The following is a 26,660-nucleotide window of genomic DNA, read 5'->3' on the forward strand; positions in this document are numbered from 1 at the left end:
ACTAAAAACGATCAGAGCCTCCGGTTTTTTAACTCCTGGACTAGGACGGCGGAAGTGAGAGAGCGGACGAAAAATACAGAGGCTCCTATTCACGTGGTCCCGGAGCTCGGTCACGTGGTCCAGGAACCGCCTCTCCAGTGACGTATTCGTTCGGGTGGCTTCAAGGTTCATTGCAGAGGGGTGGGCTGCTGCGCTCTTGGGCTTCGAGTTGGAGCCAGCCAACTCTCTCGGAGTGCAGGGACAGCTTGGGGCCAGCTGAGATCAGGAACGCAGCGACGACCACGAGCCTGGATACTGCGCGCGGGCGCAGGTGGCACGCGGGAGGTCCCGCTTCCCCGCCTCCCCCTTCGAGCTTCGGGATGGTCTGCGCCGGCAGCGCGGGAGGCTTGAAGTGCGGGGCGAGGCGCGCGCAGCTGTTAATGCCGCTTGTCAGCGCCGGGCCATGGACGCCCAGCAGGCGGAGGTCCGCGCCTTGGAGGCTGAGATCGCGGCCCTGCGGCGGGCGTGCGAGGAACCGCGGACGGCGGGGGAAGACAACTGGCGAGCTCAGTACGTGCCCGCAAGCCCTGGGGATGGGCGAAGGGCTCCGCCGGCCGCGCACTCCCCGCTGTCTCCCGGACGCGGAGGGCTCCGCTGTCCACGCCCGGCCCGCCTCAGCCGAGCGTCGGGCTGGTGGAGGAGAACGGAGGTCTTGGGCCCGTCTCCTTCGCAGGCTCCCGGGCGGGTGGCTGTGCGGCTTCCTGGCATGCGTCACTGCAGGCACCTGAGGGGGCAGCTGGCACTGAGGGTGGGGCTCCCTTTGAGAAATAACTGAGGATGGAAGCGTGCGGGAGACACTGGGAGCGCTGCGCGGGCGTGGCGGGGCGTCCGCGGGTGTGGTGTGTGTGTGGGGGGGGGACCCAGAGGTGTATGAGGACGCCCGCGGGTGCCGGATACCCGCGGGTGTGTGTGTGTGGGGGGAGGCTCCTGAGGAGTGGGCGGACGCCAGCGGTGCAGAGGAGCAGGGGCGGGCTGCCGCTGCACCCCAGCCCAAGAGATACAGCGGCCTTTATGAGCACTCTTAGTGCCTAGGGCAGCCCTCAGGAAGGTGTCATTGTTCACCCTGTTTTAGAGTTAAGAAAACTGAGGCTCACGGAAGGAATATTGCTTGCCCACCATCTCGGGGGTGGGGGTAGGGGTGATAAGTTAGATACAAGCGGGTTTGCGGCCCAAGAACCTAACTTGGAAGCCCAGTCCTTTTGCTTAACTGAAGATGGAGGAGGGGAAGGATCTGTGACGGTCAGTCAAGCTGCTTAAAAGAAGAAACTATCTTCATTTTCTCAGTGGAGACTGATTTGACTCAGGTGCAGAGAGAAAGAGATCCTCCTGCGCTAACTGGACCCGAGTCGGTAGGAAAGTGGGGAGCAGTTCAGAAGGAAATGCTTACGGGCATGGTGGATGGGATCATGACAGTATAAGAAGCTGTAACTGGTAAAAAGGGGAGAGAAGTGGGTGATTAGAAAAACCTGTGTTCCTCCGCAAGTGGAATCAATGAACTAAATACGCGTGTTGCTCCAGGCTGCTCCCCAGGTTAGAAGCATTAGCATTCCTTGGGAGTTACATAGAAGTACAGATCCTGGATCCACCCCACCTCCTGAGTCATAATATGCATTTTAACAAGACACCCCCCCCCCACACACACACTTTTAAGCATATTTGAAAGTTTGAGAAGCGCCTAGTAATACTGTGCAGAATAATGATTTCTTCCCTGGCCACAAGATGTCGTTGTTAGTCCAGGATAGCAGGGTAGTGTGTGGATCGTTCGTATAATCTGTGTCTTCTCAATGACCCAGTTGGGAAAGTTGGAAGAATCCAGATTGTGGAAGGCATTACATGTTAATCCAGGGTATTTGGGTGTAACATCCAGTTACTTTTTACTGTGGTGGAGAAGGAAGACTGGGACCCGTGTACCAAGATCTGTGTGTGTATGTGTGTTAAGTAACAAAATTTGTCCTCTTTTTTTTTTTTAACCTACAGATGAGTAGTACTGCATACACCGATAATGTTGAGAGACTATCACTACCACCCATCTCCCTTACTCTTTTCATCTTATAAGACTGAAACTTTAGAACTTCTCATTTCCCACTCCCTTGGTCCTTGGCAATCATTGTTCTGCTTCCTGTCTCTGAGGTTGCCGTCTCTAGGTACTGCATATAAATGGACTCCTACATATTTGTGTTTTTGTGACTGGTTTATTTCACTTACCATAATACCCTCAAGGTTCATTATGGTAGCATAATGCAGAATTTCCTTTTTTTCTTCAGGCTAGATAATATTCCCTTGTATGAATATACCACATTTTGTTTATCCTTTGTTTATCCTTTCATCTGTTAGTGGCTGTTTGGGTTACTTCCATATTTTCGCTATTGTCAATGATGCTCTTATCAACATATGTGTATAAGTCTCTCTTTTGAGACCCAGCTTTCCGTTCTTTTGGATATGGGAGGGGAGTGGCAAGAATTCCTGTCTCTTCAAAGGTCTTCTAACTGGACTAAGAATCAAATAGACATAAGACAGATAAACAGGAGAAATTCAAATTTAATAGGCATACATTTAAGGAATCCGCATAGATATGAAAAGACTAGCAAAATGAGGTATATATGTCATTCTGAATGAAGGAAAATGGGCTTAGGGTCTGGGACTTCAGAGGAAAGCAATGTACTTCACAGAGTAAAAAGAGCAGATGTTTAGTGATTAGATATGTTTGCCTACCATACAGATGGGTAGCTCAGATAAAATTTATCTCTGTTAATAACTCTTATTCTGGAAAAGACCCCCAATTTAAGTTGTTCTGCGTGGTTAAAGGAGGACAGAATTTTCTCTTGAGCCTGGAGGGCCTCAAGTGCCTTTAGCACAAAATAATCCATATGCCAAAGCGGCACATTCTGGGAGAGGTCTCTTCTGACACCTACAGATGTATACCAAGAAGTGGAATTGCTGGAATCTGTTTTTGATTTGTTGAGGAACTCTCACCCCCATACTGTTTTCCACAGCGGCTGTACCATTTTACATTCGCGCCAACTGCGGGAGGGTTCCAGATTTTCTACATCCTCAGCGATATTGTTTTTTTCTCCTTTTTTTTTTTTTTTTGATAGTAGCCATTCTGATAGGTGTGAGGTCAGTTCCCTAATGATTAGTGATGTTGATCATCTTTTTATGTATTTATTGGCCATCTTTTTGTGCCAGTCTCAGCCTATCTGTGGTACTGCTATTGAATAGAAATGCCTGGAACCAATGAGCTTCCTAGGGACTTTTCCCTTTTCCAAACCTATGTTATGATTGGACTGAACCTTGTGGTTCTTATGATTGCAAGATGTCCTTCAACAAGAACCTTTAGAAAGCTTTGAAGAAAAAGGTAGTTTATTATTTACGAGCCCCAAAGTATACAAGACATCCCCTGGGGTCCAGACTACCAGGTCATTAGCGCAGAGAGGGAGACAGGGAATGAGAGAACAGGACTAGGGTTCTGCTTTTATTGGTGTTGAGGGTGAGGGCCTAGAGTTTCAAGGGCTTGGTCTTTATTGGTAAACTTAAAACATAAGAGTAAGAATATAAACACAGGAAGAGAAAAAAAATAAGTGGCCCAAATGGTCAGTTAGTGAAATTAAGATCTCTAAAGCAAAGGATTCTCAGTGTGGGAACACAGCCTAGCTCTTTAGTCCTGTGGCTGACAGTGTGTTTATTAGAAATAGCTTTCTTCGAAGGGGATGAAGCAGATGCCTCTGCATTCAAAGCTTAAGTCAGGCACTTGCTTTAGGATAAGAAAAGCCAACTGTTAGGTCTTACGTTGTAGTCAGTCTTCTATCCTCTTTGAAGAAATGTCTCTTCAAGTCCTTTGGCCATTTTTGAACAGGTTGTTTGGCTCTGTTGCTTTAGGAATACTTACAAATGTGGAAATTAAACCTTTGTCATACATGATTAGCAAATATCTTTTCTCCTTCTGTGGATTGCCTTTTTATTCTCTTGATAGTGCCGTACATTGTACAATTGTTTAAAATGTTCTTGAAATCCAGTTTGTCTATTTTTTTTCTGTTGTTATCTGTTCCTTTGCTGCTGTGTCCAAGAAATCATTGTCCTGGCCAGTGTTATGAAGCTTTTATCCAATGTTTTCTTAAGAGTTTTGTTTTAGGGGGTGCCTGGGTGGGTGGCTCAGTCGTTGGGTGTCTGCCTTCGGCTCGGGTCGGGTCATGATCCCAGGGTCCTGGGATCCAGTCCAGCATCGGGCTCCCTGCTCGGTGGGAGGCCTGCTTCTTCCTCTCCCCCAGTTTGTGTTCCCTGTCTCACTGTCTCTGTCAAATAAATAAGTAAAATCTTAAAAAAAAAAAAAGTTTTGTTTTAGGTCTTACATTTAGATGTTTGATCCAGTATGAGTAATTTTTGTGTATATTAGGAAAGGTTCCAACTTCATTTTTTTGCATGTAGATACTCAGTTTTTCCAGCACCATTTGAATCGTATTGGCAAGCTTGTCGAAAATCATATGGTCATACATATAAGGGTTCATTTCTGGGTTCTCTTATTCCATTCCATTCATCTATCTGTTGTCCTTATGCAAATACTACACTGTTTTGATTACTGTACCTTTCAGTTTTGAAATCAGGAAGTGTGAGTCCTCCAGCTTTGTTTTTTATCAAGATTATTTTGGCTATTTCGGATCCCTTGAGATTCCGCATGAATTTTAGGATGGATTTTTCTATTCCCGCAAAAACCTCATTGGAATTTTGGTGGAGATTGCATTGAATCTGTAGATTGCATGGGAATAATATTGGCATTTTAATAATATTATTTTCCAATCCACTAACATGAGCTGTGTTTCTAATTATATCAAATTTAATTTTTTTTCAGCGATGTTTTATGGTTTTCATTGTACAACTCTTTTACCTTCCTAAGGTAAATTCCTTCCTAAGGTTAATTCCTAAGTATTAATAGTTTCCGATGCTGTTGTAAATGGAACTGTTCTTGTAATTTGCCTTTCAGATTGTTCATTGTTGGTTTATAGCAATTCATCTGAGTTTTGTGTGGTGATTTCGTATCCTGATACCTTCCTGAATTCATTTATTTTTACAGTTGTGTTTGTGGAATCTTTGGGGTTGTGTACATGTAAGATTATACCATCTGTAAACACAGATAATTTTACTTCCTTTCCAATTTGGCTGCCTTTTATTTCTGTTTCTTGCCTAATTGCTCTACTGAGAATTTCTAGAACCATGTTTCATTGGTGAAAGTGGACGTCCTTACCTTTTTTCATACATGGCTTTTATTATGTTGAGATCATTTTCTTCTACTTCTAGTTTTTAAAAATATGTTATCATTAAAGTGTGTTAAATTTTGTCAAATGCTTTTTCTGCATTTTCCCTTCTTTCTGTTAATGTGGTATATTACATTGATCCATTGTCCTAGTTTGAACCATCCTTGTATTCCAGAAATAAATCCCGCTTGGTCATGATATGTAATCCCTTTAATATGCTTATTTTTATTTACTACTAATTTGCTGAGGGTTTTTACATTAATAATGAGAAATAACTACTGGTCTGTAGGAAGTTGTGCTGGCCTGATAAATGAATTACAAGGTGTTCTCTCTTCAACTTTTTGGAGAAGTTTGGAAAGGATCAGTTAGTTTTTAAATGTTTGATAGAGTTCACTCATGTGGTTATCAGGTTCAGGGCATTTTCTTTGTTAGAGATGTTTTTATTATGGATTCAATCATACTAGTTATAAGTCTATTCAAATTTCTTATTTCTTTCTTTTTTTTTTTTTTTAAACACTGACCGAAATCAGTCTACATGGAAGAAGGGTGTCCTGGCAAGGGAGACAAGCAAATTTTTTTTTTTAAGATTTTATTTATTTATTTGACAGACAGAGATCACAAGCAGGCAGAGAGAGGGGAAGGGAAGCAGGCTCCCTGTCGAGCAGAGAGCCCGATGTGGGGCTCAATCCCAGGACCCTGGGATCATGACCTGAGCCGAAGGCAGAGGCTTTAACCCACTGAGCCACTCAGGCGCCCCTCAAATTTCTTATTTCTTTGTGATTTAATCTTCATAGGTTTTTTGGTCCTAGGAATTGAGCCATTTCAGATAGGTTATCCAATGTATTGGCATACTGCTATTTGTAATACTCTCATAGCCCATTTTATTTTTGTAGAATTGCTCATGGCCCTACTTCCATTTCTGACTGTAGTAATTTGTGTCCTGTTTTGTTTTTAAGTCAACTCTACACCCAATATGGGGTTCGAATTCATGACCAAGATCAAGATCAGGAGTCCCATGCTCTATTGCCTAAGCCAGCTAGGTGCCCCTTATCTGTCTTTTATAGTCCATCTAGCTGAAGTTTTTGTCAATTTTATTGATCCTTTCAAAGAGTCAACTTCTGGTTTCATTCTGTTGCCTATTTCATTTCTCTCTATTCTAATCTTTATTATCTTTTTCTTTCGGCTAGCTTTGGTTTAGTTCATTCTTTTTCTAGCTGTGATATTAGGTTGTTGATTTGGGATCTTAAATTTTAAGTGTGTATAGTTATGAATGCCCCCTTAGTACATCTTCTGCTGTGTCCCTTGAATTCTGGTATATTGTATTTTCATTTTTGTCTTTTAAGTATTTGCTCATTTCCCCTGAGGTTTCTTCTTGAGTTTATTCTTTAAAAATATGTTAATTTCCACAGTTTTGTGAATTTTTCAGTTTTCCCTCTGTTATTGATATCTAACCTCATTCCACTGTGGTTGGAGAAGATACTTTGTATGGATGAGTATGGTTAAAATACATAGAGACTTAATTTGTTGCCCAGTATATGATATGTCCTGGAAAATGTCCCATGTGCACTTGTAAAGAATTTATATATGTCTGTTGGATCTGTGTCTTTTGTAGAATGTTCTGTATATGTCTGTTAGATCTAATTTTTTTATGTGTTATTTCTACTACTACTCTTTCCTTATTTATCCTCTGTCTAGTTGTTCTGTACATAATTGTGAGTGGGGTATTGAAGTCTCCAATTATTATTTTGTTTTTATTGAGGTGTAGTCGACATCGAAAATTATATTAGTTTCAGGTGTACAACAATGATTTGATATTTGTACATATTACAACAGGATTATGACACTAAGTTAAATTAACATCCATACACAGAATTACAAGGTCTTTTCTCCTGTGGTAGGAACTTTTGAGATTTAGTAACCTATCAACCTTCAAATGTGTAATACATTATTAATTATAGTTATCATGCTGTACATTATATCCCCAGGACTTTTTAAGTTTATTACTGGAAGTTTGTGCCTTTTGACCACCTTCACCCATTTTCCCAAACCCCCTCACCCTTGCCCCTGGCAACCATCAATCTACTCTGTATTTCTATGAGCTTAGGGTTTTTAAGATTCTACATATAAATGAGATCATATAATGTTTGTCTGTCTAATCTGACTTAATTCATTAAACATAATGCCCTCAAGAACCATCCATGTAGTCACAAATGGCAGGATTTTCTTCTTTTTATGTGACTGTCATTCACTTTTATAATACACACCACACCTTTGTTCATTTATCTGTTGACAGTTAAGTTGTTTCCGTGTCTTGGCTATTGTAAATAATTCTGCAGTGAACATAAGGGTGCATATATCCTACTGAGTTAGTGTTTTTGTTTCATTCAGATAAATACCCAGAAGTGGAATTGCTGGTTCTTATGGTAGTTCTATTTTTAATTTTTTGAGGAAACTTCATACTGTTTTCTATAGTGGTACACCAATTTATATTACTACCAACACTGCAGAAGGATTCCTTTTTCTACACGTTCTTGCCAACTCTTTATTTCTTGTGTTTATGACAATAACCATTCTGACAGGTATGAGGTAATCCACCTCATGGTTTTGACTTGCATTTCTGTGATGGCTAGTGACGTTGAGAATCTTTTGTATGTATCTGTTGGCCAGCTGTATATTTTCTTTGGAAAAATTTCTGTTCAGATTTTCTTCCACCTTCCCTTTATTTTATTTACTTTTTTTTTTTTTTTGGAGAGAAAGTACATGTGGGGAGCGGGGGGAGAGGTAGCTGGAAAAAGGGGGGGAGATGATCTTTTTTTTTTTTTTTAAGATTTTATTTATTTATTTGTGAGAGAAAAATAGAGAGAACACAAGCAGGTAGAGTGGCAGGCAGAGGGAGAAGCAGGCTCCCTGCTGAACAAGGAGCCTGATTCAGGACTCAATCCCAGGACCCTGGAATCATGACCTGAGCTGGAGGCAGACACCCAACCGACTGAGCCCCCAGGCATCCCATATCTGCCCATTTTTTTAAACAGATTTTTTTTTTTTTTTTGCTACTGAGTTATATGAATTCTTTATATATTTTGGCTTTAACCCCTTGGCAGACAACCTGTTTTGCAAATATTTTCTCCCATTTCATAATAAGCCTTTTCATTTTACTGATGATTTCATTGGCTGAGAGAAATTGTTTAGTTTGATGTGGTCCCTATTGTTGATTTTTGCTTTTGTTGCATTTAGTTTTGATATCAAATTCAAAAAGTCAGCACCAAGACTGATGTGTGGAGTTTACTGCCTCTGCTTTCTTCTAGGAGTTTCATAGTTTCAGGTCTTATCTTCAGGTCTTTAGCCCATTTGAGGTAATTTTTGTGTATTGTGTAAGGTCGTGGTCCAGTTTCATTCTTTTACACTGACTACCCAGTTTGCCCACTTCTGTTGAAGAGACCGTTCTTTTGCCATTATATATTCTTGGCTGGTCATAAATTAATTGACCATATGAGCATGTGTTTATTTCTAGGTCCTTTATTCTGTTCTATTGATCTGTGTGTCTGTTTTTATGTCAATACCATAACATTTTGATTACTATAGCTTGTAATATAGTGTGAAATCAGGAAGTGTGATGCCTCCAGCATTGTTCTTTCTCAGAATAGTTTTAGCTATTTGGGGTCTTTGTGCTTCCATACACATGTTGGGATTGTCTTTTCTATTTCTGTGAAAATGCCATTGGAATTTTGATGGGGAAAACAATATTAGTTTTTCCAATCCATGAACATGTCCCTTCAGTTTCTTTCACCAGTGTCTCATAGTTTTCAGGGTACAGGTTTTTTACCTCCTGCTTAAATTTATTCCTAGGTATAGTACTCTTTTTTTTTTTTAAGATTTTATTTATTTATTTGACAAACAGAGATCACAAGAAGGTAGGGAGGCAGGCAGAGAGAGAGGAGGAAGCAGGCTCTCTGCAGAGAGCAGAGAGCCTGATGCAGGGCTCAATCCCAGGACCCCGGGATCATGACCTGAGCCAAAGGCAGAGGCTTTAACCCACTGAGCTATGCAGGTGCCCCATAGTACTCTTTTTGATGCAATTGTAAATGAGATTGTTTTCTGAATTTCTCTTTCTGATAGTTTATTAGTGTGTAGAAACAACAGATTTTTTTTATACTGATTTTCACAACTTTACTGAATGTGTTTATTCTAACAGGTGTGTGTGTGTATACACACATACAACTTTTTTGGGTAGATTCTTTAGGTTTTTCTATATAGAATATCATGTTATCTTCTAATAGTGATAGTTTCATTTTTTCTTTTTCAGTTGGATATCTTTTATTTCTTTTCCTTCTCTGATTGCTCTGACTAGGACTTCTACTACTGTGTTGAATGAAAGTAATAAGAATGGGTATCTTTGGGGCGCCTGGGTGGCTCAGTGGGTTAAAGCCTCTGCCTTGGGCTTAGGTCATGATCCCAGGGTCCAGGGATCGAGCCCCACGTCAGGCTTTCTGCTCAGCGGGGAGATTGATTTCCTTCCTCTCTCTCTGCCTGCCTCTCTGCCTACTTATGATCTCTGTCTATCAAATGAATAAATAAAATCTTTGAAAAAAAAATGGGCAACCTTGCCTTGGTCCTGATCTTGGAGGAAAAGCTGTCAGCTTTTCACCATTAAGTATAATGTTAGCTGTTGCTTTGTCATAAATGGTCTTTATTAAGTTGAGATATGCTCCTTCTGGGCCTACTTTATTGAGAGGTTTTACCATAAACAGATGTTGAATTTTGTCATATGCTTTTTCTGCATCAATTGAGATAATCGTATGATTAATAACCTTTATTTTGTTAATGTGTATTACCTTGTTTGTTGTGATTGTTGAACCATCTTTGCATTCCTGGACTAAATCCCACTTGATCCTGATGTATGAGCCTTTTAATGTATTGTTGAATTCAGTTTCCTAATATTTTGTTAATTGTTTTTCCATTGGTGCTCATCCAGGGTATTGACCTGTAATTTACTTGAGGTCTTTATGTCTAGTTTTGATATGAGGGTAATCCTGGCCTCGTAAGAGGAGTTTGTAAGTATTCACTCCTCATCTGTTTTTTGGAAGAGTTTGAGAAGTGTTGGTATTAATTCTCTTAAGAATTATTGGTAGATATGGACTCTGAAAAACAACCTGAGGGTTTTGAAGGGTCAGGGGTGGGAGGTTGGGGGAATAGGTGGTGGGTAATAGGGAGGGCACGTTTTGCATGGAGCACTGGGTGTTGTGCAACAAACAATGAATACTGTTATGCTGAAAAAAAAAAAAAGAATTATTGGTAGAATTCCCTAGTGAACTTCTCTATTTTTGGACTTTTATTTGTAAGTAGGGTTTAAAATTACTAACTAGGGCGCCTGGGTGGCTCAGTGGTTTAAGCCGCTGCCTTCGGCTCAGGTCATGATCTCAGGGTCCTGGGATCGAGTCCCACATCGGGCTCTCTGCTCGGCAAGGAGCCTGCTTCCCTCTCGCTCTCTCTGCCTGCCTCTCTGCCTACTTATGATTTCTCTCTGTCAAATAAATAAATAAAATCTTTAAAAAAAAATAAAATTACTAACTAAATGTCCTTACTGGTAATTGGTTTGTTTACATTTTCTATTTCTCCATGATTTTGTCTTGGGAGTAGTATGTTCCTAGGAATTTTCTTCTAGGTTGGCCAACTTGTTGGTTTATAATTTTTCATAGTAGTTACGATCTTTTGTGTTTCTGTCGTGTCAGTTGTAACATCTCCTTTCATTTCTGATTTTATTTGAATTCTCTTCTCTTGGTAATTCTAGTTAATGTTTGTTCTATTTATCTTTTCAAAATATCCAGCTTTCTACTTCATTGTTTTTTTTTTTTTTTTAAGTTTTTTTTGTCACTGTCCCATCCTGTCTCCCTCACCACCCTTCTGGCTGCCCAGCCCAGATCTTTTTTATATTATTTCTTCTACTAACTTTGGGCTTCATTTGTCTACTTTGTCTAGTTCCTTGAGGTGTAAATTAGGTTGTTTCTTGAGATTGTTTCTTGAGATAGGCATTTACTATTATGAACTTCCTTCTTAAGACTGTTTTTGCTGTAGCCCATGAATTTGAATGCTGTATTTCCATTTTCATTTATCTCAAGGATTTTTGGGTTTTTTTTTTTGACCCATTGGTTGCTCAATAACATTTTGTTTAATCTCCATGTATTTGTGACTTGTCTTTCTCCTTGTAATTGATTTCTAGGCTCAACCATTGTGTTTGAAAAAGTTGCTTGATAGGATTTCAGTCTTCTTAAGTTAGTTAAGACATAATTTGTTGCTTAACATATGACCTGTGTTTGGAGAATATTCCATTTCTGCTTGAAAAGAATGTGTATTCTCTGGATGGAATGTTCTGTGTATGTCTAAATTCATGTGCTCTAAAGTGTCACTGTTTCGTTTGTGATTTCTATCTGGATGATCTATTCGTTGATGAACGTTGTGTGTTCAAGTTCCTACTGTTACTGTATTGCTGTCTGTTTCTCCTGTTAGATCTGTTAATATTTGCTTTATGTGTTTAGGTAATCCTGTATTGGGTGCTTAAATATTTGCATGTTATATCCTCTTATTGGATTAATCCCTTTATCATTAGGTTATGATCATCTTTGTCTCTTACTACAATCTTTGTCTTTAAATCTTTTTTTTTTTTAAAGAGAGAGCATTCACGGGGAGGAGGAGGGACAGACAGAGAGGGAGAGAGAGAATCCTAAGCAGGCTCCACACTGAGAGTGTGAGGTTTAGTGTCATGACCCTGAGACCATGACCTGAGCCAAAATGAAGAGTCAGATTTTCAACCGACTGAGCCACACAGACATCCTGTGAGAGTGAATCTTAAGTAGGCTCCCTGCTTAGTGTGGAGCCAGACTCTGAGATCATGACTTGAGTTGAAATCAAGAGTTAGTCAATTAACCTACTGAGTCACCCAGGCGCCCCTCTCTTTTTTCTTCTTATAGAAGCGTTTGTACCCTAGCTTTCTTTTGGTTTCCATTTGCATGGAATACCTTTTTCTGTACCTTTACTTTCAGTCTATGTGTGTCCTTATATCTGATGTGAGTCTCTTGTAGGCAGCATATAGAAGGATCTTGTATTTTTTAATCCATTCAGCCACTCTGTGTCTTTTGATTGGAGAATTTAGTCCATTTACATTTAAACTAATTACTGATAAGTGTGCATATACTGTTTTGTTGTTTTCTTATTACCTTAGTCCTCTCATTCTCACCTTTGTGATTTGTTGGTTTCCTGTAGTGATATGCTTCAATTCCTTTCTTATTATTCTTTGTAATATAGATGTTTCCACTGTAGTTACCATGGTGGGTACTTAAAACATTTGTATTTAGGATTATCTATTTTAAGTTGATATTTAAGTTGATAAGTTGATTGTTTTAAGTTGATAACTTCAAATACATTGTAAAGTTCTGCGTTTTTACTCTTCTACCCTATGTATTATGTTTTTGATGTTACAGTTTAAATCTTTTGTGTATCTTGTATCAAGTTATATAGTTATTTCTACTGCTTATACTTTATAAGTGATTAACTCACTACCATTATGCCATTAGGTTACTCAGAATTTTGCTATATCTTTACCTTTACAGTGGGATTTATAACTTGTAATTTCATGTTTTCCTGTTATAAATTAGCTTCTTTATCTATCAGTTTAAAGAAGTCCTTTAGCATTCCTTGTAAGACCAGTCTGGTGGTGATGAACTCCTTTAGCTTTTCTTGTCTAAAACAGCTCTTTCTCTCCTATAGGTCTGAAGGATAACTTTGTCAGAGTATTGTTGATTGGCATTTTTTCCCTTTTATCATTTTAAATATATCATACCACTTTCTTCTGGCCTACAGTGTTCTTGCTGAAAACTGCTTACAGTTTTATAGGGTTCCCTGGTACAAAACAAGTTTTCTTTTTTCTGCTGTCCTGAAGATTCTGTCCTTGTCTTTAACTTCTGATACTTCGTAAAAGTCTTGGTGTGGGTCTTTGGGTTCATCTAGTTTGGTTTTCTTTAGGCTTACCAGATCTAGATTTCTCTCTCTTTCTCCAGGGCAAAGAAAGGTAAGTTTCCAGTTACTTCTTCAGATAAATTTTCTGCCCCTTTCTCTTTTCTCCTTCTGGGACCCCTCTAACTTGATTGTTAGTTTATTATTTTCACATAAGCCCATTAAGCTTCCTTCTCTTTCTTTTATTCTTTTTCCTTTTGCTGCTCTGTTGGGATAACTTCCACAACCCCGTCTTTAAGTTCACTGATACTTTGTTCTGCTTCATCTATTCTAACATTGAGTTTCATTATTCAGTAATTTAGTTAAGTTATTCTAGTCATCTGCTCTGTGACTTCTCTTCAGTATTTTCTTATATTTTCTATTTCTTCTCTTCAAATTCTTACCATTTGATCAATCTCCATTTCCTTTGGGGCTATTTCTGGGGTTTTATCTTATTCTTATGTTTTGAACATATTTTTCTATTTCATTTCCTATGAGTATGTTAGTTTCTGTGCCCTAGATCAAATAGCCATATTTTGCAGTTTTTTAGGTGTGGCTTCATGTAGTAGATGGTCTTTATTGTTCAGTCCTGCTCTTGGTCTTGGTTGTCTCTCAAACCTTTGTGATTCTCCGAGTAGCCTTCTCTATTCTTAGTGATTCTCAGGAATTGAGGGTATGACAAGAATTTTCAGTGTCCTAAAGTGGGGACAATTAGCTACTAGGTTCAGGTGATTTGAACCAGACTCTCAGACAACAGCTTTTAAAGTATATGAATATGCATCAATCAGTAGAAGGACTAGGAGTTGGGTGGGTGTTTCTGTCTGTGTCCTAGGCACTGAGTATTAATGGTGTGACAGCCAGATAAGTGTCTCTTTGTTCACTACTTCCTATTGAATCCATGAACACAGGCCACACTGGCTACCAGATTTAGGTTATGAAGGAATGTGTTTTCTAGGCCAGAGGCATAAAAGTTGGGTATAGATATGTATACAAGCTTATAAACACATTTGGCCTGGCATAGGGAGAGCATGGAGATGGTACCTGTTGGCCCCTTCAGTTTTGGGAACAGATTGTAGTTGGGCCCTAGATGTGTGTTAAATTAGAAGCCTCCTCTTCAGGCTGAAGCTTTATGATTAGGAAGTAGGCCTTTTTTGCAGAAAGACCGGGCCTGATTTTGTTGGCTGCTTCTACTCTGGGTCCTGTGGTGGGTGAGTCTGTGCATGGGAGCTCTTTAAGACTGGTTCTCAGTTTGCTGTAGCCTTGTGGGTCTCACAGATACAGATTCTGTTGGTTCTCAAAGATGTTTTGGAGGCTTGTCTCTCAGTTTCTGATCTTAAAAGTGGGGTACGAGTTGTGGTGTCCAAACCTTTTGGTCCTCAGGGAGCAGCTCAGGGTTGTGAGCTCTCTTATTGTGCATTGCCACATTGGGAATGATATTAATGCTGAGATTGTGTCTCAGCCTCCTTTCGATTTGGGTGGGTTTTTTGTTTGTTTGTTTGTTTGTTTGTTTGTTTTCTTATTTGCCCAAAGTATAAGAATCACTCAGCGAGTTTTTGGGTTTCTTTCAGAGGAAATTGTTCTGTATGTAGGTGTAGATTCCATGTGTCTGTGGCGGGATGTGAGTTCTGAATCCTCTTAGAGTGCCATCTTAAACTACAACTCCAACTGCTGTTGTGGAACTCTTCCTCCTTTTCTGTCCATTCTTGCTTCATGTATTTTGATAGTCTGCCATGAGGTGTGTAATGTTTGTAATTCTTACATCTTGCTCAGTTGAATCTTTGTTAATGTTTCATTTTTTTATCTCTTGTAATCTTTTTTGATTCAGTCTATTTTATCTGATTTGATATTAGTATACCTACCCCTGCTCTCTTTTGGTTAATTTTTGGATAGAATTTCTTTTGCCATCCTTGCACTTTCAGTTGTATCTTTGGAATGCCTGATTGACTAGGTCGGTTGAATGTCTGCCTTTGGCTCAGGTCATGATCCCAGGGTCCTGGGATTGAGTCCCGCATTGGGACCTTGCTCGGTGGGAAGCCTGGTTCTCCTTCTGTCTGCCTTTCTCCCTGCTTTTGTGCATTAGCTCGCTTGCTCGCTCTCTCTCTGACAAAATAGATAAATAATTTTAAAAAATCTTGAAGACAATTGTATCTTTGGATCCAAAGTAATTCTGTACTCAGCTTCAATAATGTCTGTGGTCTTGTCGTCAGAATCCCTGATTCCTCTGCCTCCTCACAGTTGCCTATAATGCCTCTAGTTAATTTTTAATTCACTTATTATGCCTTTCAGCTCCAGCATTCCTTTTTGGTTTCTTTTTAGGATTTCTTAATCTCTTTTTTGAAGCTTCCATTTGATTCACACATCATTTTCTTAATTTCCTTCATATCGTCTATTTCTTTGAGCATCTTTAGGACTGTTGTCTTAAGGAATTTTTCTAATATATCTGCCATTAAGTCTTTCAAAGGGACAAATCTCATTTAATTAAAATTTTTCTTTTGAATGGGTCATACTTTCCTGTTTCTTTGGATGCCTTGTGATTTTTTGTTATTGTTGAACACTGGACATTTTTAATCTAATAATGTGGTAACTTTGGAAATCAGATTGTCATACAATCCCCAGGGCTTGCTGGTTTTTGTTTGTCTGTTTTTGTTGTTGCTGTTTTAAGTTCTGTTATTTTGTAGGCTGTGTGCTGAAGATAATGAGCCTGAAGTGCAAACTTACTGTCTTATATTTTCTCTCCGTCTTTTCCTGGGCACATGTACTCACTTTACAGTTTTTCCTATATATTCAGTCGATCTGAGCATCTTAATCTTTAATGTGTGGCTCCTTCAATGGGAAAAGCCAAAAATGATGGGCGGGTGGGGGAAGCAATAGCTCTCTAAATCTCCCGGAACTCACCTCAGCTGGAGGGGAGGGCAGCATCCATGGCCATCTGCCGCTTTGCACCTTTCTGGTCAGAAGCAACAATCAGCACAGATACCCAGTATTTTGGGGATGGAGTTCTTTTGCCTACTCTTGCTTTTCTAAGGTATGTGCAGCCTGCTTCAGGAACACGTACACAGCTGTCTGCCTGTTGTTGGGAGTGGGAGAAACATAGCTTCCACTGTGCTAACAGCTGAAATTGCCCGAAAGTGACCACAATTAACCCCAAGCCTCCCCCTGGAAGTTAAAAGTCTTCAGCAAACTCACAGGTTTACGAAAGTTTTACCAGACAGATTTGCCAGTGCCGTAATCGTTTAGGTGGGGAAGCAGATTCCTGGTGCTTCCTGCTTCACCAGCTTCCCAGAATCCTAGATCACTGACTTCTAAAATCAGGTCTTCTGTACATTTGCCTTAAAAACTTTCTTGTGAAACTTTTAATTTTGACTAAGAAAAATTATGCTAAGTTGAATTAACAAGCAATAGACAAAACTATAAAGCCAATAAAACATATAACTCCAGATCATTGAAACTCATGTCATTAATTGAAATGAACAATTAACATTTTGCTCACTGCCATGAGAATATGCCGTTTGTCTCTTTTTGGTATATGGTAAAATATACATAACATAAAATTTATTGTTTTAGCCTTTTTTAAGTATGCAGTTCAGTTGCATTACGTACTGTCATTTTGTCATGTATCTGTCACTACTGCCCTCTCTAGAACTTTTTTCATCATCCCAAAGTGAAACTCTGTACCCATTAAACAATAACTTCCCATTCTCTCCTTTCTCAGCCACAGGTTCTTTTTTGGATTCTGCATATCTGTGTGTCTTTCAATATGCTTCTTTAGTTCTTTTATCAGTTTGCTCTTTTGGAAGCACCTTGGAGTTTTCATTTATAGTTTTCTGTGGTATTTGGTATTTGCTTGTCAGGAATTTATAACTTATATATGAAGATTGCTTCTCACTTTCATTAGCATTCTCAGCTTGAAGTAATTAAAAAAAAAAAGGTTTGCTTAGAGAAAGCACATTGCAAGCGGGGGTGGCAGGAGGGCAGAGGGGGAGAGAGAAAATCCCAAGCAGACTCCTTGCTCAGCACAGGGCCCGATGTGGAGCTTTATCTCACGACCCTGAAACTATGACCTGAGCAGAAATCAAGAGTCAGATGCTTAACTGAGCCACCCAGGTGCCGCTTAAAGTGATTTTTTAAAAAATCACTTAATGAGAGGAAATACAAAAGAGCATGTAGTAGTCTCTCAGATGATATAGAATATACTTAAATATTTTCAGTTAACATTAAAACAATTTTTTTATAAATTTATTTTTTTTTCAGCGTAACAGTATTCATTGTTTTTGCACAACACCCAGTGCTCCATGCAATACATGCCCTCCCTATTACCCACCACCTAGTTCCCCCAACCTCCCACTCCCACCCCTTCAAAACCCTCAGGTTGTTTTTCAGAGTCCATAGTCTCTTATGGTTCACCTCCCCTTCCAATTTTTTTTTTTTATAAACATATAATGTATTTTTATCCCCAGGGGTACAGGTCTGTGAATCGCCAGGTTTACATACTTCACAGCACCCACGATAGCAAATACCCTCCCCAATGTCCATAATAAAACAAAAATTTTTTTTAAAAGATTTTTATTTATTTGACAGAGAGCAAGCACAAGCAAGGGGAGCAGTGGGGGGAGAGGGAGAAGAAGCAGGTTTCCCACCAAGCAGGGAGCCCTATGTGCAACGTGATCCCAGGACCCTAGGATCATGACCTGAGTTGAAGGCAGGCAGTTAGTCAGCTGAGCCACCCAGGCACCCCAACATTAAAACAAAATTAAAAAAAATTTTTTTTTTGCAGACTTTACACAAGTATTCGATCTCCAGTATAAAGAATACAGAGCTAGGTTATTTCCTATATACCTCATGTCAGGTCATAAGAGTACAGGCGAATGTAGTAGAATTAAGAATAGGAAAGGAGGGATAGCTGTATGACAGCAGAAAGTATGGCAGCAAATCCAGATGTGAAGGGATTAATAGAGCCAAGGGTGACTCCAGTGATAAGGAGCCTGAGTTATCATGGGACAGATTTGATCAGTAATAGAAGTAGGGAAATATGGTAGAAAAACTGTTTTTTTTTTTTTTAAAGATTTTATTTATTTATTTGACAGACAGAGGTCACAAGTAAGCAGAGAGGCAGGCAGAGAGAGAGGGGGAAGCAGGCTCCTCACTGAGCAGAGAGCCCGATGCGGGGCTTGATCCCAGGACCCTGGGATCATGACCTGAGCTGAAGGCAGAGGCTTTAACCCACTGAGCCACCCAGGTGCCCCTAGAAAAACTGTTTTGATTAAAAACCATTTGTTGGGAGTGCCTGGGTGGCTCAGTGGGTTAAAGCCTCTGCCTTTGGCTCAGGTCATGATCTCATGGTCTTGGGATCGAGCCCCGCGTTGGGCTCTCTGCTCAGCAGGGAGCCTGCTTCCCCCTCTCTCTCTGCCTGCCTCTTTGCCTACTTGTGTTCTCTGTCAAATAAATAAAATCTTAAAAAAAAAAAACCAGCCAAAAACCAAATTTGTTGGGTTAGCAAGCTAAATTTGTGCATGAAGCAGAGACATGTGATTAGAGGTATGATTTAGGAATTATTGACCTAGGGGAGTTCAGATTGATGACTGAGTTTTCCTCTGGAATGAGAGAATGCATATTTAGGTCAGCAGGAGCAAGAGTGTTGAGGTTTTTCCTGTAGATGATGGCAAGAAGCAGGAACAGTGGAGGACCCACGTTGTAAGATGAGAATCATGATAATCATGCCCCGGAATCCAAGGAAGGCATGTATTAAGATGGCAGGAGTCAGCGGTGTAGAAGGGAGCAGAGCGTGAAGGCAATAAAAGATGACAAAAAGTACAGTAACATGCAATGTGATCATTCGCTGAAATTTTACTCTTTTTCAAGGAAAATAGCGTTTTTGTTCTCGGTGAAGTGTCTGATTACACTGTTTTTAAAGGAGATTATGTTATTTCTTGTTCCTTTGGATTTTTACCCCCTTTATTAAATTTCCTGTGATTCCTTCTTACCATTAAGTGCTCTGTGATACCTTACTTGTTTTAGAAGTTAGAGTTAAGGGTTGTTGGATGGCTCAGTCGGTTAAGTGTCTGACTTTTGATTTTGGCTCAGGTCTTGATCTCAGGGCTGTGAGTTCAAATCCCATGTTAAGCTCCACACTGGGCTTAGAAAAATAATTTGAGATGTCTTGGGATATCAGACATTCAGTTTGGGATGTTTTAAACGTTCCAGCTTGAAAAGACATTTTAATGTTGCAAAGTATTCTTGTTATAATTTATTTTACAATTGTTTGTAATAGGTAGAAATATAGTAGTGTATTTTCATTAGCTTTGTGTTAATTTGAGATAAAAAATTACAGTGTTAATGGCCACATTGGTTTTGACAAAAATCAGGTAGTTTTCAAGAGAAAAAAGTAAGAAAGACAGGGCGCCTGGGTGCCTCAGTTGTTAAGCGTCTGCCTTTGGCTCCAGTCATGATCTCAGTGTCCTGGGATTGAGCCCCACATCACGCTTCCTGCTTGGTGGGAAGCCTGCTTCTCCCTCTCCCACTCTCCCTGCTTGTGTTCCCTCCCTCCCTTCCTCAAATAAATAAATAAAATCTTTACCAAAAATAAAAATAAAAAAGAAAGGAAGACAAAATAGAAATGGTTTAAGAAATTTAGTTATTAGATAAAACACTTGTTAGTGATTTCCTTTTTTTTTTTTTAAGATTTTATTTATTTATTTGACAGAGAAAGATCACAAGCAGGCAGAGAGGCAGGCAGAGAGAGAGGAGGAAGCAGGCTCCCTGCCGAGCAGAGAGCCCAATGCGGGACTCGATCCCAGGACCCTGAGATCATGACCTGAGCCGAAGGCAGCGGCTTAACCCACTGAGCCACCCAGGCGCCCCCTTGTTAGTGATTTCTTAATTGGAGTAATTATTTGTTGCATTTGCTCTTTAGAAAATCACTTCGAGAAATGTATCAATCAGATTCTGACGGATGGGCCTCTTCAAAAGATCTGAGAAGTCATCTTGGACATTTAGAATCAGAACTTCTTTTTCTAAGCACACTTACTGGCATCAGTATAAGAAATTACTCCATGAAGACAGAGGTCCTAACAAATACTGAGAAAACAGAGAAGAGTAAGTATTAATTTTAATTTTGAAATGATGTTGAAGCTTATCTTATTATGCATAAGAAATTGGTTATAATGGCATTGAATTAAATGGCATTGAATTACCTATAAGGTAGGGGCACCTGGGCTGCTCATTTGGTTATGGGTTTGACTCTTGATTTCGCCTCAGGTCATAATCTCAGGGTCGTGGGATTGAACCCTGTGTTGGGCTCCACACTCAATGGGGAGTCTGTTCAGGATTCTTTCTCTCCCTCTGCCCTCTCCCTGCTCTCCCATGGGTTTTCTCCCTCTCTCTAAAAATAAATAAATCTTAAAAAATAAAACTGTGAGGTAACTATATGACCTTCTATATGAGTGTGTGGTTGTGGTAAACTTGTTTTGTCAGGTATCTTGAACATCACAGTGTGCATAATACTCTTTAAAAGCTGTCTGAGGTAGATATTAAGGAAGACACAGGCTTTATCATTAAGTATCTTAATACAAGTAACAGATAAGTGAAAGAACAACAGTACCATTAATTTGTAAATCTTTTTTTTTTTCTCAAATATTCATTTGAGAGAGAGAGAGACAGAGCACATGCAGAGGGAGAGACAGAGGGAGAGGAGGAAGCAGACACCCTGCTGAGCTGGGAGCCCAAAGTGCGGCTCAAACCCAGGCCCTGGAAATCATGACCTGAGCCGAAGGCAGATACTTAACCTATTTGAGTGACCGAGGCACCCCTAATTTGTAAATCACAGGAGTTCACTACTAACATGAAACCTGCCTCGTCTACAGTGCTCTGCTCCTACCAAACGTGGCCTGTGGCCAAGATAAATATTTCAGGAACTGGACCATTTTCAAGAGGAGGGTTTCTGGTCCCAATGACTAAGTTTTATTGCCAAGGGTCTGTGATGCGGTAACTTATAGAGGGAAGCTAATTCAGCTGTGCATTGGAATTTGGGAACTTTGGACCTGGGTGGCTGAGTCAGTTAGGCATCTGCTTTGGCTCAGGTCACGATCCCGGGCTTCTGGGATTGAGCCCTGTGTCGGGCTCCCTGCTCAGCATGGAGTCAGCTTCTCCTTCTGCCCCCTCCCTGACTTGTACTCACTCTTTCTCAAATAAATAAATAAATAAAATCTTAAAGGAAAGAAAAGTTCACTTTTAGAATTGCTTCCTGACTTTTCCACTGACATAACTAACCCTCATGAAGGGAAGATAGTGAGTTGATCCTCAGAGGGTCTTGGGTAGCTAACCTCGGTGAAAGTCTGAAATACAACAAGAAATGAGTTACAGGAATTTAGACATTTCAGATACTTGAAGAGGTGGAATACAAAGAGGACGGGAGAGTGAATTTAGGCCACGTGCCAGTCGTGCTAGTGCAGAAGTCTTCGTCTTCCCACTTTGAGTCTTCCTAAGTTGACCTCCTCTACAGGGGTACTTGTGCTGCCTTTTCAGAATGTGCTTTTTTTGGGGGGGGGGAGATTTTATTTGTTTGAGAGAGAGAGCATGAGCAAGCAGAGGGAGAGAGAGAAGCAGATTACCGGATGAACAGGGAGCCCCCTGTGGGTAGGGCTTGATCTCATGACTCTGAGATCATGACCTGAGCCATAGGCAGATGCTTAACCGACTGAGACACCCAAGTGCCCCTCAGAATGCTTTTGAATAGGCTTAATACTGAGCTTCCCCCATTGCTGGCTTAGGTTTTAATTTTCCTGGGTCTGCCAGATTAGGGCTTTTCTGTGTAATATCTAGCTCATCCTTCTGATTTCCAGTTTCCAAACTTGTTACTCTCCTTTTTCTTCTTTATTCTTGTAGAGTTGTGGTCTTCTAAAAATACCTTTGTTAGCAAAGTCAAAATAGTGGTTATATCTTGGGTGGGTAGTATATAGACTCCAGAAGGGCATGAGAGAACTTCATGGTGTATTTAAAAATTTCTATATCTTTATCTCAGTTGTAGTTACATGGAAAACACATGTTAAAAAATACTAAGTTAAAAAATACTGAATTACATTGAAGTATAAAATTTTGAAAGATAACAAGTAAATAGGTGCATTCCATTTAGTGTTTTTAAGTAGAATCAGATAATGTTGAAAAAAAAACTCCATCTAACAGTTATAATTCAAATTTGTGTAGGGTAGCATGTTTCTTTTTTTTTTTTTTTTTTTTTTTTTTGGAGCGAGAACTCAAATGGGGAAAGGTGCAAAGAGAGAGGGAGAGAGAATCTTAAGCAGGTTCCATGCTCAGGGCAGAGCCCAATGCAGGGCTCGATCTCACAACCCTTAGATCCTGACCTGATCTGAAATCAAGAGTTGGATGCTTAACTAACTGAACCACATGGGTGCTCCTATACTAGCGTGTCTTACTACAATCTTTAGTATAAGTGAGAAGTAGAAAGTACAAGTTACCTTTAATCCAACTTTGCCAAGGTAAATCAATTTGGTGCACATCCTTTGAGATATTTGCAATGTAAATACGAACAAACTCTCCCCCATATACTCACATGTATTAGAAATATTCACAAAAAATTAATAGGCATTTGAAGGAAAATTATTTGCAATAAAACATTTTTTTCTGACTTACAGGTATAACGAAAGTTCTACAGAGACACAGATTATCAGGAAATTGCCAAATGATTACATTTCAACTTGAATTTCAGATTCTGGAAATCCAGGTAAATGGAGTCTGTTGTAGTAATAGAGATTCTGCTGTGATTAAGCGTTTCCCACACCCCAGCCTTCAGTAGTGGCTGATCTGAGGAGGGATTCATGAATCAGAGCCCTCTTGTAGTATGTACGCTTGTACAAAGTGATACCATTTTTACAGTATAACCACCCTGGTAACTACATATGAGAAGATCATTGCTGAGGGTCTAGGTGCTCTATTGGAAGGCAGATAGCAAGTTCCTCCTCGTCTCTCAGAGCAGGCCCCAATGTCATGGGAACAGTCCTGGATACCCTCATATGCCAGCCATGTATTATTTATTAGTTATCTGCTGGTGCTTAACAAATTTTCCCCAAATTTAATGCCTTCGAACAAGAAAATGTTTATCTCACCCATTTTCTGTGGATCAGAGATTTGAGAGCAGCTGAGTTGCGTGTTCTTGCTCAGGGCCTCTCCTGAAGTTCTGGTCATTTGGAACCGCAACCACCTGAAGACTGTTCAGGGCTGGCAGCTCAGACTCCAAAGTGGTTTGTGGTTATTCCAGCGGGTTACACTGGACTGCTAAGACACAATGCAGGAGGGAGACACGTCTGGCTAAGACTTTGCATAAAATCAGGAAACAGATGATAATGTGCAGCATATGGCCAGGGTTGGGCAGAACAGGGTCAGAAACCTTCAATGTATGGCTCCGAGAAGAGTGGGATCCAGGCATAATTTCAAGAATTGACTTGGCCTAGGCACAAACTTTGATAGCAGAAAACAGTTCAACCAGTTTTGTGAACTTGGCCTACAAGGAGTATGTGTAAAGGAAACTCACAGGGAAGGGAGGGCAGACTATTTTGGCTTCAACTTATCAGATAACCAAAGCAGATGTGATCAGTTGTCATAACCCAAGTCCTATGGACGAGAAGCTTGCTTATATTCATAGTCATGTACCAGAATTCCTGGTCCCAGTCCTCAGCCACAAAAACAGCCCTAAGTTCTCCCGTTTTTGTATGGAACAAGGATTGATGTCAGATAATCAGGACCCTGCCTCCTTAAGGTGTTAGATAGCCACCCCAACTAGTCAGGAGTGCCTGCTTCCAAGTATCTGGGCTAGAGGATTTGCTTCTCGAGAACTCTTTGCGGTCTGTGTCCATGGTTGCTGCCACTGGCCCGGCAGACTGAGAAGGGGCTGTAGGAGGTCTAGGCCCCTCATCTGATGACGGAGCTCCCAGCTTGCTCCCACCTCAGAGCATTCTCCCTTCAACACTACCAAGGTGACTAGGAGCATTCAGAGTGTATCATTGCCAAGGCTCGTTGAGCAGGATATGATATGGGGCGTGGACGATGAGTGCCCGTAGGGGAAGTAAACATTTCCAGGTTGTCACCAGGCCTGTGCAGGGTCTGTGCAGGGTCACCAAAGTGAAATTGTTGTTCTGCATGACCTCAAAGATCATCTGCTGAAGACTGAAAAAGAATGTGGATGCAAATGGATTGGTCTCAGTTGGGGTAGTCTGTGTCAGGACCCATGCTTCTCTTTCGGATAGCCCAGGAGCTCCTGGATGTTGTCCCATCGCAAAAGGTTGCATAAGCATACCAACTGAATTTTTTCTCTTTGCAGCTAATATGATCTTAAATTCAGAGTGGTGATACACCATGTACTTACCTGTGTCTTGGCCTCCATTAATAGGCCAGGCCTATAGTCCACGTCAGGTTGATGGAGTCATAGGCCCAAGGTCCATCTCCGTGTGTGAGGACATTTGTACTGGCAGTGTATACATTGCCCCAGAAACTGCTCAGGAGCATCCTAGTAGTCTTGGGCTTGTATAGGCTATTTCTTCTATGAGTGTTTGTGTTTACCCAGTCATTCCAGCAGTTATATGGAGAGTTGCTAGATGATTGGCAAAGCTAGGTTCGTCCTTGCGAGGCCTAACCATAAGTCCTCCTTAAAAGAGGCTAGTCCTCTGAAGTTGAGCTGAACCACCTGCTCATTGGAGCTGTACATTCCAGAATGGGTTGTCCCCAAAGACTGATTAGCCTGTTCATTAGGGGGGACTATGACCTAAAAGATAAAATAGACTGCAGTGTTTTTTAAAAAATATTTTATTTATTTATTTGAGAGAAAGACAGTGAGAGAGAGCATGAGCGAGGAGAAGCAGACTCCCCATGGAGCTGGGAGCCCAATGTGGGACTGGGTCCTGGGACTCCAGGATCATGACCTGCGCTGAAGGCAGTCGCTTAACCAACTGAGCCACCCAGGCGCCCTAGACTGCAGTTTTGTAACTTCATTTTAAGTTGTGTATTTTGGTCACTTAAGCCTCTGAAGGAAACGGTTGTTTGATCCCATTATGAATCAGATCAAGGATAACATTACAGTTTGGGGATATATTTTATACCATGATATGCTTCGGAAGAATGGCCACAGCCTTACCCAAGGCATTCTCTGCTTGAACTTAGACTGGGAAACTCCCATAGTGGTTTGTCTTGCTGGTCCTATGTGGCTGTGTGAGGCAGTACAGACAAGACTGGAGCCATGTGGGCCTTGCTGCAGTGGCTGTGTTCCCTGCCTTCTACCGGGCAGTGGTGGCACCCGTCCGTAGCTAATGTGTTATTAATAATATATTGAGCTTAACATTATGATCCCATACCACCAAAGCATGATTGTAAATTTTGTAACTATTTAGTAATGACTTAAAGTGTACTATTATCTCACATGCTGAATAAATTAGAATTAGTTGAGCTGCAGATGACAGAAAACTTAAAGGTAGATCAAAGTACTAGAAGTTTCTCTATTGCTTAAACAAAATTGTTTTGGTGGTGTTTTTTTTTATTTTTTGGTTTTTCTTTTTCTTTTTTTTTTTTAAAGATTTTATTTATTCATTTGACAGACAGAGATCACAAGTAGGCAGAGAAGCAGGCAGAGAGAGAGGAAGGGAAGCAGGCTCCCCGCTGAGCAGAGAGCCCGATGCGGGGCTCGATCCCAGGACCCTGGAATCATGACCTGAGCCGAAGGCAGTGGCCCAACCCACTGAGCCACCCAGGGGCCCCAGTTTTTCTTTTTCTTTAAACCAAATTGTAAGGTAAGTTTTCTAGAGCTAGTATGGTGACCTCATGAATATCAGGCTCTGCCATTACCCATGTGACTTCCAAATCATGGTGTGATGATCAGTGGAGCACTTCAGGTGTTGGGAAGGGGGATGGGCAATCAAGGGCTTAGCTTTTCTAGCTTTCTGGAAGTTGTAACATCCATCTTTCACCTACATTCTATTGGCCAATAACGTCCTGCAAAGGAGGCTGGAAGTTCAGTCTTCATTATGCATGGCCATGACACCAGTGAAAAATTGGTACAAGAAAGAAGTGCAGGGGCGCCTGGGTGGCTCAGTGGGTTAAGCCGCTGCCTTCGGCTCGGGTCATGATCTCGGGGTCCTGGGATCGAGTCCCACATCGGGCTCTCTGCTCAGCGGAGAGCCTGCTTCCCTTCCTCTCTCTCTCTGCCTGCCTCTCTTGTGATTTCTCTCTGTCAAATAAATAAAATCTTAAAAAAAAAAAAAAAAGAAAGAAAGAAAGAAGTGCAAGTGCTGGGAACTACCAGTAGTTCCTGTCTCATGCTTTGGGGGAGGCAGAGAAAAAAATCTAAGGAGAGAAACAGTTGATATTCTTTGATAGACGAAGAACACAGTA

At 40.7% G+C, this 26,660-nt stretch overlaps 1 protein-coding gene across 2 annotated transcripts in view; it reads left to right on the forward strand.

The window, feature by feature from the left end:
* Positions 1 to 207: 207 nt before the first annotated feature.
* LOC123952776 (centromere protein P) overlaps positions 208 to 26,660 on the forward strand; it is a 240,106-nt gene continuing 213,653 nt past the window's right edge. For both annotated transcript variants that reach the window (XM_046022252.1, XM_046022251.1), the window contains exons 1-3: positions 208 to 549; positions 20,182 to 20,363; positions 22,919 to 23,007. In XM_046022252.1, the coding sequence (XP_045878208.1) occupies positions 443 to 549; positions 20,182 to 20,363; positions 22,919 to 23,007 (378 nt within the window). In that variant the 5' untranslated portion in view covers positions 208 to 442. The remainder of the gene's footprint in view (positions 550 to 20,181; positions 20,364 to 22,918; positions 23,008 to 26,660) is intronic.

This window comes from Meles meles, chromosome 11 (genome assembly GCF_922984935.1).
Source record: "Meles meles chromosome 11, mMelMel3.1 paternal haplotype, whole genome shotgun sequence".
In the NCBI taxonomy this organism is placed as follows: domain Eukaryota; kingdom Metazoa; phylum Chordata; class Mammalia; order Carnivora; family Mustelidae; genus Meles; species Meles meles.